Source organism: Eleutherodactylus coqui, chromosome 8, assembly GCF_035609145.1.
Source record: "Eleutherodactylus coqui strain aEleCoq1 chromosome 8, aEleCoq1.hap1, whole genome shotgun sequence".
Taxonomy (NCBI): domain Eukaryota; kingdom Metazoa; phylum Chordata; class Amphibia; order Anura; family Eleutherodactylidae; genus Eleutherodactylus; species Eleutherodactylus coqui.
Genome location: NC_089844.1, coordinates 32,439,370 through 32,459,358, shown reverse-complemented (window position 1 = coordinate 32,459,358; position 19,989 = coordinate 32,439,370). Strand labels below are relative to the sequence as shown.

Here is a 19,989-nt window from a genome sequence, read left to right as displayed (position 1 = left end):
GGTGGGGTGGGGGCTAACACTTGTCTCCTTAGAGTGGTGGTCAAGCATACACAGGGCTGCCCCAACCCCGTCTATGGGACGGACCCAACCCCGTCTATGGGACGGACCCAACCCCGTCTATGGGACGGACCCAACCCCGTCTATGGGACGGACCCAACCCCGTCTATGGGACGGACCCAACCCCGTCTATGGGACGGACCCAACCCCGTCTATGGGACGGACCCAACCCCGTCTATGGGACGGACCCAACCCCGTCTATGGGACGGACCCAACCCCGTCTATGGGACGGACCCAACCCCGTGTCCTCCGAAGAAAGACAAGCAGAGCTGAAAGGAGACGAAGTGGCTGAATGTTGGACATATTCAACTAATTCTAGTAATTGTTAAAAGGGGTTACAGTGGTCAGCCCCCTGCTGATTGAATAGAGATATGCCATCAATGTTTCTCCCAAGTCATGCTTAATGTTTTGTTATTGTGCACCTCACCTGGGGGTAACCTGAGTGACATCAGAGGGATGCAGGATTCTGCAAGTGGTGAAGGTAAATGTTGAGTTTGTACTGCCCAGGCACTTTCCAGGATTTGTGGCTGTAATACAGGCAAAAGGTGACGAGGTTATTTGCACAGCACAAGCTGAACTCCCAAACACATAGAAAGGCTGTCATTTTATAACATATTTATGAGTCACTGTAGGTAGTGTGCTAGAGGCAATGTGCACAAATAAAAAGCTTTACTGCAGCTTTGTTTAGAAGGGTTTATGCTGACAACAAAAAGTCACCCCGTCAAGGCAAAACAGGATGCAAAACTACTAGAAATGGAACATACATGACCACTAACCAGAGGTTGTGGCTGGTGGCAGGCTTATAGGTGGCAGGAATATACTGGAGGAGGATTTTGGCACATCACCATCATCTCTTTCATGAACTTTAAAAGTTATTCCACCCTCATCATCTTCATCCTCATACTCCTCTTCTTTTTCATCCTCTTCCAGATCACACAAGCGATATTCAGCATCCTCAGGCAGTGGCTTAAAACCTTTGGTTAGTACGCCAGGACGGGGATCCAAAATGGTACCGAGGTTGGGCTGTGCTAGCTGCTGCCAGTGATGAAGAGTCTGAGAACCTGATGAATACAAAGTTAAAATTGTGCAAATGTCCAAATACCATTGAATTACTAAAATCTAGAGATGAGTGAGCACGCTCGGTTAAGGTAGTTACTCGAGCGAACATCGCTCTTCTCGAGTAACTGCATACTGGTCCGAGCAGATTCAGGGAGGCGACAGGGGAGAGAGTCAGAGATCTCGCTCTCTCTTTTTCACCCCCGAATCTGCTCGGACCAGTATGCAGTTACTCGAGAATAGCGAAGCACGCTCGAGTAACTGCCTTAACCGAGCGTACTCGCTCATCTCTACTAAAAACATATACAACTGCATTATGTTACATAAAGGAACAATAAACTGTTAAAATAAACTAGACCTACATGTGAAGCATGATCGAAGCACTCCCATATATATGTACTGAAGACTTGCAGAATGAGCATTGATGAAACTAGTAGAATCCAAGTCATAAAGTAATTCTATCATTTCAAGTCCCACGAAGTAGAGAATACAATAAAAGTAAGAGCATAACAAAGTATGTGACGTAAAATCAAATATGGGTGAAGTGAATTGACGACGGCGCATTCCACGCTTACAGTGCGACTATTGACTTTAAATTTTGTATACGTAGGAAATTGCAGAATTTACATTGCCTTTAAAATCTCATGTTCTCTAGGTAATTCGGGCCCGCGCAGATTCTCCATGCAGAATCCCGCAGCGGGTCCCTCCTTTCCCGCGGACATGAGGCCTGAAAATAAGATTTACTTACCTGTCCGAACGCTGTGGATCTTCTTTCTTCGGCCCGGTGGATGTGCTCAGGACGCCGGCAGCGTGCTGTGCGCATGGGCTGTGCACTTTTTATTCTGTATCCCTGCTTTCCCGCGGCCCAGCAGAAATTCAGCTGTGGGTGTGCCGCGGATACGGACGGCTTCCATGGGCTTCAATGGAAGCCTAAGGGAGCTGTCCGTGCGGAAAACCCGCAGAAAATGGAGCATGCTGCAGGCAATTTGCCACACATGTGATCCACGCGGCAGGGAACAAGCACATCCGCAGGTATTTCTTTACCTGCGGGTGTCCGATGCATCCTTATGGGCGCGAATCACGCGTGCGGGACACCCGCACGGATTTGCTAAATCCATTTTCGTAGTGGACATGAGGCCTTAATGTGATACACAATACCGGTATATGCCTTACAATCCCCTACGAGTCTGTTGTAAAGGTTAGTAATACCACAGTGGTTCAAGACGAATAGATTACCATTTGTGAATAACTTAAAATCTGTCTCAACTACATGACATTCCTTAATTACGCCAAACTTTTAGTGTCGCCAAATAAAGATAAACTATGTAAGTGTAAAGCCTTGAGCACCTACCTTCAAGAGGCTTAACAATCTGAAGTTTCTCCGGCAGCAGACTGCGCAGGGAACTGGAGGTAGCAGAACAGTCTGTACAATCTGAGAAATGTGTTGCCATAGACATGACACTCCCGGTTGGAGTGCTGCAGCCGCTAAGGTCTCTCTCAACCTCAAGACATCTTATTCTTCGTTCACACTCTTCCCTGAAGAATTGCTTCTCACTTAGGTAGTTTTGGTGCCGAAGGTGCAGTCTGTGTAGTGCAGTTTCTAAGCCATCATCTAGGGTTTCAGACTTTGTGCGTTCCCTTAAAAAAAAAAATAAAAAAATGATCTACGGATCAGAAATGCGTCACAACAGAAGTAGAACAGATTCTATAGACTATATAGTGGAAGTAGGCAAAAAAAATTCCTAGTTGAAAACAAGCCTAACAGGAGCCAACGGATGGCATTCTCCATCTCAAACATCCCATTAAAATCAAAAGGCATACTACACAGCCATTTGCTGCAGTTTTCTATTTAAAATGACCAAAGGTTGTTTTACTCCCAGCACTGTGTCCCCCGACAATCAAGAGATCAGGGGTTCCGTTACCCCCATCAGAACAGAGGGGCGATCAAGCATGCACACAGCTGCTCAAAGTCTATAGGACTTCAAAGAGGATAGCAGAGCGCTGTACTCCATCTACAGCAATCCCACAGACCTTGATTGGAGCAACAATGAATATGTTCGTTCAATCCATTCAGACCTGGGAACAGGACCCCAGTTCAGTCTGCAGTCAGACCCCCACCAGACACTTATCACCTATCCATTCTGGGAATACCCCTTTAAAAAGGTGCCTGAACAAATTCAATGGAAATCATGCAAAATGGTCTTTTTTATTATTATTCATGTTCAAGCATTTATTTCAACGTATAAGGCTGATATCTGCTAAAAAGTTCAAAGGTCCATGTTGGAATGAAGTAGAATTGTAAATGCACATCGAATGAATATTGTGCGGTATCATAAGAATTGTCGAAAAGCCATCACGGAAACCTACAGGTGGGTATTTTCAGTAACAATTAGAGATGAGCGAGCATACTCTCTAAGGACAATTACTCGATCGAGCATTGCCCTTAGCGAGTATCTCCCCGCTCGGGAGAAAAGGTTCGGCGGCAGGCAGGGAGCTGCGCGGGAGAGCGGGAAGAAACGGAGGAGAGATCTCTCTTTCTCTATCTCACCCCAGCTCACTGCCGCAACTCAGCTCTCCCCCGCAACGGCAGCCGAACCTTTTCTTCCGAGCGGGCAGGTACTCGCTAAGGACAACGCTCGATCGAGTAATTGCCCTTAGTGAGTATGCTCGCTCATCTCTAGTAACAATACACTACAAAACCAAAATATCTGCACGCTTCCCATCAGCCTCTTGGAGAGTAAATAGATTTTATATTGATTTGGTTAATAAGTGACAAAACAGTTAGAAAAAGACAAGTAGGTCAAAAGTTTAAAAGCGATGCACTGCGAGGACAACAAGCATAGCGATTACATCCTGGATAGATCAAGGCATTGCAAGCAATTCATACACTGGGTTCCTTTAACCCCCTTAACGTTACAGGACATACAGTTATGTCCTGCAGTGTCGAGGTATGAATGAAGAGAGATCGTGGGGTGATCTCCCTTCATACAACGCGGGAGCTGGCTGTTTCTTGCAGTAGACACCAGGTGGCAACAGCTCTGATAAACTGCACGGCTCATAGGAGCTGTTGACTCTTGAAATGCCGCATTTAATTCTGAAACTGAATTCAAAAATCGTTTTAAGGTCTCTACTACATAACAAGTTGTAGATCTTAACTACCAGGCAATTCTAAGTTACCTGTATAGGTTTAGTACCCCCACACCTTCAAATTCTCATAAGTGTTCTGAATGTATGCATTGAAGACAAGCAGTATAACAGAATCGTCCCAATATATACATCTTCAGTGTATGTGAGAAATCAAGCGTAATGCTTTATGAATCAAATTAGACTGAATGAATTAAGACTATTTGTTTTAGGTTAAGGCTCTACAGCGATTTTAGCCGATAGATACACCGCATAACTAAAGATCACATAACGGCCATGCTAATCACATCCTAATGTAAGTGAATGTGGTTGTGTTGAGACCCAAGGTTCACAAGCAAGCAAAACTTGCTAGATATCCTGTGATCAGGTCGCAATGCGACGGCTTTCATTTATCTAAGTATGTGACGTAGTTAGCAGGGTCATAGTTCCATCTTTGGTTGCACATGGAGTGTCACAGCCAAAGTCTCCGATGTGGTCCTAGCTTTAGCCCTGTAGCCCTAACCTTAGTCTACTGCTATTACCAAGATTGGAATGATGCAATAGAAGTCTGGCTACCTTATACTTACTTAGAATCTTTTTCCTTGAAAGCTTCAGATGAGCAGATTGATTTCTTCTCTACAGTTTTTGCCCCCGATTCAAAAGGCAGAGCAGTCATCACCACCCCGGACCGGTTTGACCCCGGTATTGGCATAGAAGATGATCGACTGCGGAGTTCATTGGCTACTTTAACAGTATCAAACACACGCTTTGGATGCTTTCTAAAAGGCAAACAAAAAACACAATTACCTCTCAAGATAACATGTAATATGTAACATATCTGTACATTATTTTTTTGCTTATGATAACATACTTTATGGCGCTGGACTTTATGGCAAGAGGCTACTATTCCCCCGTACTTCCTTCTTGCTCTCTCTTCCACTTACATGCAATTTCTCTGTCTTCTGTCAGTTTTTTCCTCCGCTTCACCTCTTATTTGATGCCACATACCATTTACATACTGAATAGCACTCCTAATTTTAACACCCCACATCTTGTGTCCATGGTCTACTATCCGTTTCCTCTTACATGTCCTCTCATTTCCGCAAAACAAACACGGATAACACAGAACTGGTTACTTTAATGATAATCTGATCCCATGGCCAAAAGCTACAATGTCGTGCCCTGCATTTCCTCTCCTCTTTTCCAAAAAGTGATCTAAAGATTACCAAAAGGAAAATCTGAGAATGAAAGCAAGAAAGTTCCAATGATTTACAGATGCGATAAAAGAGTAGGAGGAAGAGTAGATTTTAATAGCCATTTTCTGTAAAAATTGTGATTTGAACATCTGGTCATGCTTTACAGTCATTGACAAAAACTGTAGAAGACTTAAAGGGAACCCGTCACCTCCCTACAGCACCATAAACTAAGGTATGGGGTTAGGGGAGGTGACAGGGAGCCGGGTGATGTGTTTTTTTATACTCACCAGCTCCCCGATTCTTGCAGTCGTCTACCAAAAATCATGCACCGCATGGCACTGGGAGTCTTCTCAGATTGCCATGTGCGCTCTTCTACACAAATCTGAGAAGAGTCACATGGGCGTGCGGCACATGATTTTTGGCAGGCGATAGCGCAAAAACTAGGGAGAAGGGGAGAATAAAAAAAATGTAAAAATACATCATCCGACTCCGTTACCTTCCACAACTTAATTTATGGTGCTGTAGGGAGGTAAAGGGTTTTCTTTAAAAGCGTTGTCCAGTTATAAAACTATTGATCGTCTCTCAGCAAGATTGACCAGCAATAGTAGATAAGCAGGGGTTTGCAGCCTGGGGCTTCCACTGCTGGCGAACAGATGGTTGGTGGGGATCATAAGTGGCAAACCCCGCTGATTACTGATGGCCTATCCTAAAAATAGGCCATTATTAGTTTGCAACTGGACAACTCCTTTAAAAGGAGTTTTTGCCACTGAATACATTTGTCTTAATCCACAGGGGCGGTGATAAGTGCTTGATGGCTGGGGACCCCATCAGTTGTTTCCATCAGTCCCATAGAGTTTGAATGGAGCTGCAGTGCGCATATGCAACCAATTCTCCATTCACACTCCTCCCTCACTTCAGCTATGTGGGTGAGGAGGAAACCAAAATAACCGTTCCACTCAAACCATGGGAGTCTAAGCTGATGAAATCCCAGCGATCAAATATTCACCCCCTACCTTACGCAAAGATGATAAATAAAGTGTATTTGGTGGAAAAATTCCTTCGAGACTAGGAGCAAAAAAAGCAATATGCAGATACAACGCTGTACTTGGTTCTCTGTGCCATTAGATTAAATGAAATAATATAGTTAAAAAGGAAAATCTTACTTCCGTTCTCCAAAACTTGTGTCTTCTTCCAAGCTCAGCTCTTTCCTCATAGTACCCTCAATCTCAGCTGCTAAGGAATCCTATATAGAAAAAAAAAAAAGATGAATTTTCTATAGCAGTTCATAAATGTATCTGCTCCTTGTTCAGTACTTAAACTTTACTTACCCCAGGAAAGACACTGCATGACTGGGGTCGCCTAAGAAGTGCAGAGGGGCTGGCTTTACAACGCAACATTTTTAATTCATCCTGAGCCTCCTGCAGCATCCCCTCACATTCTGCATTGCGGTCCTGTAAATCATGAAGCTGAAAACAAAAACACATAACTATTGGATTACACAATAAAACAGTAGCAGAAAACAATTACCACCACCAGCCATTGGCAATTGTACAAATAATCGTTAGATCGCTTGCGTTGCTCAATAATTGTTAGATGTAAACGTGCAGTGGGGGCATCATGCCGTATTTGACCCAGCCCCAGTTTTTGGCTCCTCCCCGCTGTGACGTGCCTGTTTTGGCCCCACTGTGACGCAGCGCACGCCAATGGCAAATATTTGGGGGAGAGGGGGACACGAACAAAGAAAAAAAAAAGCTCGGGACCCGGCGTCCCACATACAAAAATACTCGAGTCTCCCATTGTAGCCAATGGGGTTCGTTACTCAAGTAGAGCTCACAGCTGGCTGTATGCCCTTTCCAATTCATCTTGCCGTGTAAAAGGGCCTTAGTCATGTGCGTATAACCAGAGCACAGACTTACCTCAGCAGTCAGCTGCCTCTGGGCTTCTTTGGAAGCTTGCAAATGAATTCTCAACTCCTCTTTCTCTATCGCACTCTGTTAAATAAATAGAATGACATTTAATGCGGTTTATAAAGTATAAGCAAGTTTCAAGTTCAATTTTTGTGCAGCATTTTATACAGACCTCAAACAGATGACATTTGGGCATTCTGCACACACATCTAGTCAAATTAACATTTTAGTTGTTTTTCCCCCCAATTTTCCAAGCCATTAAAAAAAAAAAAAAAAATAAAAAAAATCTATATCTATCTCTCTATATCTATATATAAAAATTGGGCAATTTTCACACTAGCTACCAAGTCTCATAATAGGCTATTACCTTATGTTTTAGAGAAATCAATTGGAAGGCCGAGTCAATCTTGAGCTGGGATTGAACCCACAACCTTCAGGTTGTGAGTGAGAGCTTAGGACTGCATTATGCTGCCTTAACACTCTGTGCCACACAATACTATATTCGCTATTCACCCCATCTTCTCCTCCCCTGTCCTTGTACAATGACCTGCACAGATCACACGCCCATAACACCCTCTGAGTGAAGACAACGAGTAAACTCCACGCTATTGCTTCCTATGGTGCAAGTGGCTGCTGTAAAGCACATCTCTGAACTGCTGTTAACCCTTTCCAATCCAATTTTGGATTCAGGGTTTCTTAAAAGAATCACTCTTTTTGCTGTTATACAACGGTGCCATCTGTTGGCTAAAGCCAGTGTGCGTGCGCCAGAGAGGCTCCGACAGCGGAGTGGCTGGCAATAGACGGTAAGAATACCCTGTCGGACGTCTTCTGATATTGGAGCTGTACAAGCTTCAATCAGAATGTATGAAGACGTCAGACAGTGGATTGGAAAGGGTTAACAGAGCAGAGCTGCAGCTCAGGCAAAAAGCTGTCTTCTTAATCAGGTGAAGAAAATTAAATAAAGAGGGGAAAAAAATCTACAGCTCAGGAAAAGAAGAAAAAAAAGTTTCACTCTCTGGTTTTAATTAGTAACTAAAAAAAAAAAAATAAAAAAAAATAAAAAAGACATAATTTGAGGATATGCATTTCCTATATTGTTCTGTTTAAACCTGTATGAAAATGATCTTGAAATGAAAGCAGCAAGTTCACATACTTACCTCCCTCAACTTGTGCTGGAGGTCGACAATCTGAGACAACACATGGGAGATCTCTTCCTGGTAGCGTACAATCTCGTCAGACTTATTTGACAACTCATCAGTCAGATTACTGATCTGGGCATTCGATTCCCCTGGAAATAAATGTTCAATACTTCACATTGCGTTTCTACATACACTCCCGTTATCGATAATGCATGTAAAACATTTCACATATTTACAGTGCGCTCCATCTGCTGCTTTAGAATTATGTTAAAAAGGAAATAATGTAAATGCTTAAAAAATAAAAAATGTTGGATACTAAAAAACGAAGTAAAAAGAAGTAATATGGAATAATAAAAGTGATAACTTTTAACCATTAACCTAGGTCTGAAAATAATAACCGGTAGGGTAAAACATTCTGACCAGTTAATTGGCTTTGTATAACGTTTGTCCTCCTGAGGGTGGGATTGTCCCGGCCCTTCCACCTCCATTCACAATAAACAGGCAGTTGTTAATAAGTGAACGACTGCCTGTTTACATGGGTAGATCTACATTTCATTTTCCTGCATGCACAAACTGAACTACAAATGAGAAGCGAATGAATTCACATTCCTCATTCAGTAGGGGTCAGAAACGCTCTTTTCTCCTTAGGGAGAGCAACTATATACTATAAACTAAGTGAGGAGACTCAAATGGCCACGCACGCTCCTCTGGGTAATATGCAAATAAGGGAGATGGAATAAATCCTCCACAGTGCCACCTATTGAAAGGCAGCATTCCTTCGAGTCAAAGTGGGACTTTTTATACAAGTCTTGTTACAATGACTGGGAATCAAAAGCAAAGCCAGACTCCATGTACATACAGCTGTTTCCGGGTTATTGCCCATCATCAGTGTACAGTAGGAGTCTGGTTTTTGCTAGTGAGAGGCCTGGGACAGGGGCAATAACCCGGAAACAGCTGTATGTACATGGAGTCTGGCTTTGCTTTTGATTCCCAGTCATTGTAACAAGACTTGTATAAAAAGTCCCACTTTGACTCGAAGGAATGCTGCCTTTCAATAGGTGGCAATGTGGAGGATTTATTCCATCTCCCTCATTCAGTAGGGTCATGCATTTAATCTGGTGGGAATCTGAACTATTTATTGGCCCGTGTGAAAAGACCCCAAAGCAAAATGAATATTCAGGGTAGATCTTCAGAGTGCATAAACTAAGGCTGCCTGTCCATGGGCTGCCTGTCCATCTGTCATATAGGCTGACAGGCGGAGATCCGTCTGCCGGCTCCTGCTTCGTGGCGGCGGCTATCCGCTGCGGGATACCGCAACGCCCGTGGACAGGCAGCCTTATCTGTAGTGTCAAATATCTGAGGAGAAAGGAAGTGGCTGCATGGTAAAATATATACATATGATCTTCTCCTACATAGGCAGAAATTGGCACAAAGTAGCAATTCTCCAGAAGTTGCGGTACTGTGGCTGATCTGGTTGCATTCTGTGCAATGTTACAGAGGACCAAAACGTAACATTAAAGTACATGTAAAGGGCTGTGCACACCAGGATTTAGGCATCCGTAAACATATACTAAAAATAAAAAATAAAAAAAATCACATCTTCATATCCTAAAATGGGTCAGATATAGTTCAAAAATGCATACCGTGTTTCCCCGAAAATAAGACAGTGTCATATTAATTTTTGTTCAAAAAGGTTTAACTTTTTTACATGTATCGCTGCCTGGACGCTATTTACATTGACTTTTTTAATTAACTGTTAGCAGGGCTTAATTTTGGAGTAGGGCTTGTATTTCAAGCATCCTCAAAAAGCCTGAAAAATCATTTTGCATCCTCAAAAATTCTGGAAAATCATGCTATGTCAGGGAAACGGGGTACTTCTGACTACATCTGACCTCCCATATATGATTTTCTTTTTTTTTTTTGAGCATTGAAAATGTATGGAAATATATGGCTGTACATTTCCAGATTTTTAATGTGCCATATATTCCGGCGTATAAGGCGACCCCCCAACTGTCGCCTTATACGCTAGGAATACGGTGTAGGGGGGGGGGGGGGAACAGTACTCCCCTCCCGCGGCGCTGCTGCAGGCTGTCGCTTCCTCCTCGTCGCCGTCAGAGCATTGCTTTCTGGATGCTGGGCCTGAAATCCTCGCCTCCAGAAAGCTAATGCTGTGATTGGCTAACTCTGGCAGCGCCAGCCAATGAATGACATAATTGAATGGCTGTGAGTGGCTAACTCAGGCGGCGTCAGCCACTCACAGCCATTCAATGTCATTGAATGGCTGTGATTGGCTAACTCACGCGGTGTCAGCCAATCACAGCATTAGCTTTCTGGAGGCGGGGATTTCATCCAGAAAGCAATGCTGTCAGCAAAAGGAGGGAGCGACGGCGTGCAACAGCCCTTCAGAATGCCGTGGGAGGAGAGTACTGCTTTTTTTTTTTTTTGGACACCCTTTTTTGTATACCAGGCGTATAAGACGACCCCCGACTGCAGAGCAGATTTTTCGGGGTTAAAAGGTCGTCTTATACGCCAAAATATACGGTACACTTTTTTTTTTTAAATCAAATCTAAAAATCAGATGTTTTTATATTTTGAAATTGCACATGCTTGCAGCACGCCGTCTTTACAGTGTGTTGGGGGGAGTATGTAAATGATGTTTTTGTTGGGTAGTAGATCCCAGTTGCGCCGATTAGTGCTAGGGCAGTTCTGGCTACTTTTGTAGGGAAGGAGGTTTATAACCAACACTTTCATCCTGCATAAGTTCAATGTTATTGTGTCTGGACGAGCTGCTGAGACGTATCCTTACGTTCTCACCAAACACCCCGACACAGCGAGACGTTCACGGAGGGGCTCGCTCTACAAGACATGTTGAGTTTGGGTCTTGTTTATGGCGTTGTATTTTTGAAATCTTTAAAGACCGATTACACAGAAGTGCAATGTCAATTTTCTCGTCACACTTACGAATCTCCTTCACGCAGTCAATGACCAACTGTTGCTCCTTCTCTTCATAAGTTATGGTCTCTGTTTTCAGATGAGAAGCCTGAAGCAGGAGGCGAGGAAGACAAACATTTGTTATTGCTTTGGGGAATAGACAGAGAATGTACAAGAATCTCCTTCATAATCTAGGAATACAATGTAGGAAACAAACAAGAGCCCCGCATCTCGTCTGCTACTCTATTCTTCATGAATCTCTGTAAATTCTTCAATCCATGCTTTCTAAAAGTTGAAGCCGAATGACAAGCAAACGCCATAAATATAAGCAGTTAAGGTTTTCTTCTAGTAAATTACTCTAGTGGGAGGTTATAACTTCACTAGACGCCAGAACAGCAGTCCTTGTGCACACTAAATACACATACAATAAGATGCCAGATTAGGCTGCCCCCCCCTGTACTATAGTGTGGCATACGACTGTTACTTTTTGGGTGGTGAAGGTTGTAGGGGTCAAAAGCCCAGCAGGTTGTAAACACAATCATTGATTTAATTAAGACATGGTAATTTTAAAAAGATACTCTTTGGGTTTACTGATTTTTGTTGTCTTGATTTTACTGGAAAACTATTTCTACTGTAAGCGCTGATTCACAATACATCTGCGTATAACACCGCCATACGCTGCACATGGCAACAATTGTGCACTGCACATGACAGCGTATCTCACTTACATGACACATTATAATGGACTGGGCAAGAGCAGAGGTTTCCTTCTTCAGTAACATGCTGGTAAGACAAGACCCTTCAGTGTTTAACCCCTTAAGGACATGGCCTGTTTGGACCATAAGGGAGCAACGATTTTTGAGGGATTTTCATCTCCACTTTTCAAAAGCCCTAACTTTTATTTCTCCGTCGTCATGGCTGTATGAGGGCTTGTTTTTTGCGTGGCCAACTATGGTTTTTATTGGTACATATTGTAAAACCTTCATAAACACATAAATTCTGCCATTGTTTTCCTTTTTCTACACAGCGTTAAGTCATACAGCATTAACAACATAATGTTTCCTGCGGGTTGGTATGATTACAATACCCACAATAAATCCCCTTTTTTTCATTGTAGTTATCTTTAGATCACTGCATTCCAAGTCCCATAACTTTTGGAGGCCTTTTGTTTGCTTTTCTTTTTTGGCTCCTTACTATCTATAAGAACGCCTGATGAGGCAACTATAGGGAGACCCACTGAAATGTGTAGAGTTTATTTAGTACTAGCGTACCCGTCGCGCGTTGCTGCGAAGACAGACAGACATACATGCATACATTCGTTTTTATATATCTGGATAACAACCAATCACAGCGCAGCTTTCAAGTTACCTCAGCGGTATAAGGAATAGCAACCAATCACAGCTCAGCTTTCATGTTACCTCAGTGGTATAATATATAACAACCAATCACAGCTCAGCTTTCATGTTACCTCAGCAGTATAATATATAACAACCAATCACAGCTCAGCTTTCATGTTACCTCAGCAGTATAATATATAGCAACCAATCACGGCACAGCTTTCATGTTACCTCAGCAGTATAATATATAGCAACCAATCACGGCACAGCTTTCATGTTACCTCAGCAGTATAATATATAGCAACCAATCACGGCACAGCTTTCATGTTACCTCAACAGTATAAGAAATAGCAACCAATCACAGCACAGCTTTCATTTTACCTCAGCATTCTCAATATCCAGCAATTGTCTTGTGATACGTTCGGCGGATGCATCATTTTCTGGTTGAACACGCATCCCGTTGCTCGTAATGCCTTTTGCTTTCGTGCTTGAGATGGAAATCAAACGATCTTTGTCTGGGGGGCATAACTGTCGACGACGCTCGCACGCGCGCCATTTATCGTAGGATAGTTGTACTATGCCAGTAACCTTCCCAGGAGTGTACTCAGCAACTTCCCAAAGTCTCATGGCGATTTGATGAATGGTGTAGTAATGCATAAAGGACAGACAGACATCTATATATCGAGTTGGGACCCATTAGCTTTTCCTATTTATGACATAATCAATGCTTGTGCCAAATTACATTGGGAAGTGAGAGAATTAGATTCCGTACGTAAAATTTGGACGCCAATTCTTTTGCGCTTAAAATTGAATAATGGAGTTGGGACCCATTAGCTTTTCCTATTTATGACATAATCAATGCTCGTGCCAAATTTCAAGTTTCTATTACATTGGGAAGCGAGAAAATTAGATTCCGTGCGTAAAATTTGGATGCCAATTCTTTTGCGCTTAGAATTGAATAATCAAGTTGGGACCCATTAGCTTTTCCTATTTATGACATAATCAATGCTCGTGTCAAATTTCATGTTTTTACAACAAAATTAGTGGCAATGATGGAAATCGAACGATCTATGTGGGGGGGCGTAACTGTCGACGACTCTCGCACGCGCGCCATTTATCATAGCATAAATGTACTATGCCAGTAATCTTCCCAGGATGAATGGTGTAGTAGCGCATAAAAGACAAACAGACACGCAGACAGACAGACATTCCATTCATTCCTATATATATACAGATATCGATGATATAAAACAGTGTGTAAAGTAGTAGCAAGATATCAAATTGGGTATTAAATCAATATTATAATATATAAAAGGCCTCCTATCGATCCTAACATTGTGGAGTAATAGGGGGCTGCTGTATAGGGCAATGTGGGTATGAGGATTGAAGGAGGTGTGTGATCAGATCCGCATTGGATACCCGCGTCCCCTTTTTATTAAGCTGCTATAAACCTCCTCTGTGTGAATCAAGTGATTTATTTAAAGGAACTAATAAGTGATGTATTAATATTTAATACCATACTACACTGCTTAGGGGAACGTCCGCAAAAAGCAGAATAAATACAACGCCACACATCAAGTTTGCATGTAGTCTAACTACGGAGCAGCAGTTGCATTAACATGGCCCAAATAGGTTTGTATAGAAGCAGAATACTCCAAATGATAGTATATTTTAGTAAAAAAATATACTATATGTAACGTGACACAAAAAAGGTGCAAACATGCAACAGGCCGTTAATTAAGACATCTTCATTTAAACGGCTGCAGGTGACAATACAAGTATGTGATACTAAACAAGTCACACACAGATTAATAGATACCAGTTTCTTTCCTCTAATCCGATTCCACATGGGTATTCAATAAATGTTCACACCTGTACCTGGGATCGTAAAGCAAGGTTCTCCTCTTCCAGCTCTCTCAGTTTGAAATGCAAGTTATCCAGCTGCAGCAGCCCATGTGAGAAGTTAAAGGAGTCGTTAGAGCGTAAAGGGGTAGAGCAACTGGAATCCGTCTCGCTCTCCTCGGAGGCAATGGAAACCACCCTAAGGAGGTCATCCTTCTTGGAGAGTTCATGCTGGAGCTGATTCACCTATAAAGAGATGAGTCGTCACCGCTAGCTCGTTCAGACAGGCAGATACATCGTTGGCTCGTTCTAATAATTGTTCAGTTTTTCACATTTGCTGTATTAACCGAATGAAAGGGACTGAACGAGCGCTGTTTAAACCGAATGAGCCAATGATGATTTTTAAGCATGCATAAAATGGATGAAAGAAAAGTGAACGATTACCGCTCGGCATTCAGTCGTTCGCTCGCATTTAATACATTTTAACAAGAAAATTAGAATTGCTTAACCCTTTCCAATCCACTGTCTGACCTCTGAAGACACTATGATTTAAGGCTGTACAGCTCCGATGTTGAAAAACATCCGTCAGGGGTCCTCTTACTGTATATTGCCAGCCTCTCTGCTGTCGGAGCCTATCCAATGTGTCACCTCATGCAGTACTGGCTTTAGCCAGCAGATCGCGCTGTTGTACAACAGCAGAAAGCGTAAGCCCCCTAGGAAAACCAGGATACAACAAATTGGATTGGAAAGGGTTAAAATATACTCACATGATCTAATGCCTGAGAGAGCTGCTCTTCCAAGGATTCATTCTGTTCAGTCAAGATGTGGTTCCTCTTCAGAAGGGCCTGCCCGATGCGAGCTGCTAATTCTAGGTCTCGGTCTCTCTACATAAAACAAAGAATAAAATTAGCATTTCTATAATTTATTCGACAGAAAGCAATTTATCTACGCAGCAAGTACAAACAGGCAGACTCAGGCAGTGTAGTGCTTGACGTACGCCTCCTCATGCAGTCATATCACCCACAAACACAAGTAGAAACAAGGATCATACTTGGGATTAACATAATCATCTTAGCCAATGCACAACACTGGCTTATAAATCTTCTTAGGCAACCATTACACTTTGGGTATAGTAAAGGTAACCTACTGCCACGGATTCTGTAATGTACAGTATTTCCATGCATGTTAAATGGATAGCCGGTAAGAACACGGAGATACCCGCCACTGCTCTCATAGCCCAAAATGTATCTTTTGGATAAAAAGTCTATTTTTGTCATTACTACACTTAAATAAGGGCGCTTTTGCACTTGCACTGGGAATTCCGCTTTCTGAGACGGAACCTAACAGCATAGTGCAGACCCCATTGATTTTAATGGGGACCGCTGTTTTCTGGTTTTGTGACGGAAGAAAGTGTTGCATACAGCTTTTTCTTCTGGTATTTGCAGCCGGATCGGTGACCTCCGGACGGAGATTCCAACCAGCCTCAGTTGTACAAATCAGAACAAGCTAGAATACCTACATCACACAATAACTTTGAAGAGTTACTATGAAGCTTTCTAATGCAGCACTTTTAAAAGGCATGCGCACATTTCATTATCTTTCTTCTTGCATTATGCATCGAGTTCATGAGTGTCGCCATTGTTATAAATAACGAGTCTCAATGATCCTTAAAAAGGGGAAATCAAGAGCAAGAAGAAAAAAAAAACTCTAAAAGCACTGGAACCAGTTTTTCTTCAGAGTTCACATTTGTTATACATGTACCCAAACTAGTCTGAGCTGGATACATAAATAGACAAGGAATGCACTCCACAAGTCTCCTGCAGGATTTCCTTTTCCTTATTGGACTGGCATACTACTTTCTGTAATACACTGACAAGTATAGGAAAGTCAGGCGATCTGTCCCTATTTCTATTGTAAAGGGATTGGCTGTTCTTTAACAGCCTACTTTAAAAATATAACCTTCTACATCCCTTAGAGCGGTGTTTCTGAACTCACGTCCTCAGGGATCCCCAACAGGTCATGTTTTCAGGATATCCTATAGTAACACCACCTGTGACAATGTCTGATGCACTGACAATAATTACATCACCTGTGCAATACTGAGGAAATCCTGAGAACATGACCTGTTGGAGGTCCCTAAGGACTGCAGTTGAAAAACACTGACTTAAAGGAGATGTCCTGAGGCAGCAAGTGGGTCTATACACTTCTGTATGGCCATAATAATGCACTTTGTAATATACATTGTGCATTAATTATGAGCCATACAGAAGTTATAAAAAGTTTTATACTTACCTGCTCCGTTGCTAGCGTCCTCGTCTCCATGGTGCCGACTAATTTTCGGCCTCCGATGGCCAAATTAGCCGCGCTTGCGCAGTCCGGGTCTTCTGTAGTCTTCTATGGAGCCGCTCGTGCCAGAGAGCGGCTCCGTGTAGCTCCGCCCCGTCACGTGCCGATTCCAGCCAATCAGGAGGCTGGAATCGGCAGTGGACCGCACAGAAGAGCTGCGGTCCACGAAGACAGAGGATCCCGGCGGCCATCTTCAGCAGGTGAGTATGAAGACGCCGGACCGCCGGGATTCAGGTAAGCGCTGTGCGGGTGAGTTTTTTAACCCCTGCATCGGGGTTGTCTCGCGCCGAACGGGGGGGGGGGGTTTAAAAAAAAAAAAAACCCGTTTCGGCGCGGGACATCTCCTTTAAGGCTCATTTACACGCAAAGACAATCTTTCAAAATGATTGAAAGATTGACAGTTCTAGTAATCATTTTGCATAAAGTGCTAATGGACACTAATGCCCATTAGCACTTTCAGCTTTATTTGCATGCAAATGAGCCTGTGGGAGCTGCTTGCAGAATACAGCAGGTGGTCTGAGCTTTGCAATAGTCTCCATTGTTCTCACACAGCTCACATTGTTCTTACTGCTTATGTCGCTCTATCATATAATGATGGATGACTTTTATAACTCCATGACTCCGCTACAGATCAATCACACTGAATAACCTAAAGAACAACCTAACCCGCTGTATTCCATAATGCTGCTGATTGGCTGGAACTTTCAATTGTGTGGGTCTCTGGGAGTTGTAGTTTATATCAGTGTTCTGAAAAGACACTTGGCGTCCGCTAACATTACAACTCCCAAGTTTGAAGTGGTTCCAGCCAATCAGCGGCATTATGGAATACAGCGGGTTAGGTTGTGCTGTAGGTTATGAAGTGTGGTTGATCTGTAGTGGAGTCATGGAGTTATAAAAGTCATACATTATATGATAGAGGCGCACAGGCTGCACACAAGTCCCATCACATGTAAGTGATCCATATGGAAATAATTGCCTCGGTTTTCATCAATTGTTTTCAGACGGATTATCAATAAAAACCGAGGTAGCACTACTAATTTTAAGAAAAATGTTGTTACTAGACGAAAAAAAAAAAAAAACAAGCAAACACAGAACGCCCCCCTGACGCCCCTTTTCGCTCCACCGCCCCCGTAAGAAGTAAAAACGCCGCCCAGAGGGCAATAATGCCCACGCTGAGAACCACTAGTTTAACCCCTTAACGACCAATGACGTACCTGGTACGTCATGGAGCGTCGGGGTATGTATGAAGAGAGATTGCGTGGCAACCTCTCTTCATACAGTGCGGGCATCAGCTGTTTATAACAGCTGACATCCGCGGGCAATAGCCGCGAGCGGCCGCACGGCTGATCGCGGCTATTAACCATTTAAATGCCGCTGTCAATTCTGACAGCGGCATTTAAATCCCCCGAACGATGTTCGGGGGTCCCGCACGGCCCCCCCGCGGTGAGATCGGGAGAGCCGTGCATGTGTCATGGCAGCCGGGGGCCTAATGAAAGGCCCCAGGGCTGCCTTAGCAGACTGCCTATCAAGCCGTCCCCGTGGGGTGGCTTCATAGGCTGCCTGTCAAAAAGCAATATGACGTAATGCTATAGCATTACGTCATACTGCAGGAGCGATCAAAGCATCGCATATTAAAGTCCCCCAGGGGGACTTCAAAGTAAAGTAAAAAAAAAAATCAATAAAGTTTTTTTTTAATTGAAAAAAAAAAAAAAAGTTGTAAAAGTTTAAATCACCCCCCTTTTGCCATATCTATTATTAAAAAATCTAAATAATAAATAAAAAATATGTATTTGGTATCGCCGCGTCCGTAAAAGTCCGAACTATCAAAGTACCACATAATTTTTCCCGCACGGTGAACGTCGTTCGAAAAAAGAAATGAAGAACGCCAGAAATGCATTTTTTTAGTTACCCTGTCTCCCAGAAAAAACGCAATAAAAAGCGATCAAAAAGTCGTATGTATTCCACATTGATAGTATCAGAAACTACAGGACATCCCGCAAAAAATGAAACCTTGCTCAACTACATCGACGGAAAAATAAAAAAGTTATTGCGCGCACAAAATGACCGCAGAAAATAATTGAAAAAATTTTTATGTCTTTAAAAAAAAAAAGAGGAGTATAGTAAAAAAAAAAACCTATACAAGTTTGGCATCGTAGTAATCGTACCGACCCATAGAATAAAGTTATCATGACGCTTTTGTTGCCATTTGTGCGCCGTAGAAGCAAGACGCACTAAAAGATGGCAAAATGTCGGTTTTTTTTCATTTTACTCCACTTAGAATTTTTTTAAAGTTTTTTAGTACATTATATGGTACTTTAAATAGCACCATTGAAAAATACAACTCGTCCCGCAAAAAACAAGCCCTCATACAGCGACGTGGCTGGATAAATAAAGGAGTTATGATTTTTTTAAAGGGGGGAGGAAAAAACGAAAATGGAAAAAGAAAAATGCCCGCGTCATTAAGGGGTTAAACGACCGTCGTCCCGTCTAAATGGCACATTGCTCCGGTGCTCTGCGCAATAGCCTCTAGCAGGACTTCAGTTCATGAACACATTTTCTAATGACGGCCTGGGAGGGCGGCTTCAGAGAAGCTGATAGTCTAGTTTCTTATGTGTCATGCTGCTCCAAAGACAAAACTTCACTTCAACAACAATAAACACTAACAATCAATAGACTTACCTCTGTCAGCAGATGAGTTAGCATGTCCGTATCATTGTAACTCCTCGTCATCTGTTCTATTCTTTCTGAACCAAGAACTGAAATGAATAGGAGAGTATTAGAACGAGGTTTACAAAGGAGCGGCTTCAGATATACCCATGAATCGGTGTTTGCTCTTTAGATTCCCTAGCTGCAAGCTGGCTTGCAATATAATCCATCGGCCAAGGGCTTGCTCCTTCCTATATTCTGCGGACAGCTGGGAAAGTTCCTCCTACAGGCCTTCACTATCATATGACACATTTAATAGGTTCCTAATGGATCCTCTGCGGAAGGGCACAGTCCAACTATGCCAAGCTCAGCAAGTCATGGTGGACTGTTTCACCAATGAGCTCAGAAG

General features: G+C 42.8%; 1 protein-coding gene across 7 annotated transcripts in view; it reads right to left on the bottom strand.

Annotated features, from left to right (window-relative positions):
- The window catches only part of TRAK2 (trafficking kinesin protein 2), a 48,210-nt gene that overhangs the window by 5,530 nt on the left and 22,691 nt on the right, over positions 1-19,989 (bottom strand). For 5 of the 7 annotated variants that reach the window (XM_066575432.1, XM_066575436.1, XM_066575434.1 and 2 more), the window contains 12 exons: positions 19,614-19,690; positions 15,356-15,472; positions 14,619-14,834; positions 11,440-11,518; positions 8,497-8,627; positions 7,349-7,423; positions 6,761-6,898; positions 6,596-6,675; positions 4,824-5,015; positions 2,465-2,751; positions 834-1,118; positions 485-584 (listed from right to left, as the gene is read on the bottom strand). In XM_066575432.1, the coding sequence (XP_066431529.1) occupies positions 485-584; positions 834-1,118; positions 2,465-2,751; positions 4,824-5,015; positions 6,596-6,675; positions 6,761-6,898; positions 7,349-7,423; positions 8,497-8,627; positions 11,440-11,518; positions 14,619-14,834; positions 15,356-15,472; positions 19,614-19,690 (1,777 nt within the window). The remainder of the gene's footprint in view (positions 1-484; positions 585-833; positions 1,119-2,464; positions 2,752-4,823; positions 5,016-6,595; positions 6,676-6,760; positions 6,899-7,348; positions 7,424-8,496; positions 8,628-11,439; positions 11,519-14,618; positions 14,835-15,355; positions 15,473-19,613; positions 19,691-19,989) is intronic. The other 2 variants (XM_066575435.1, XM_066575437.1) reach the window with 1 other exon arrangement.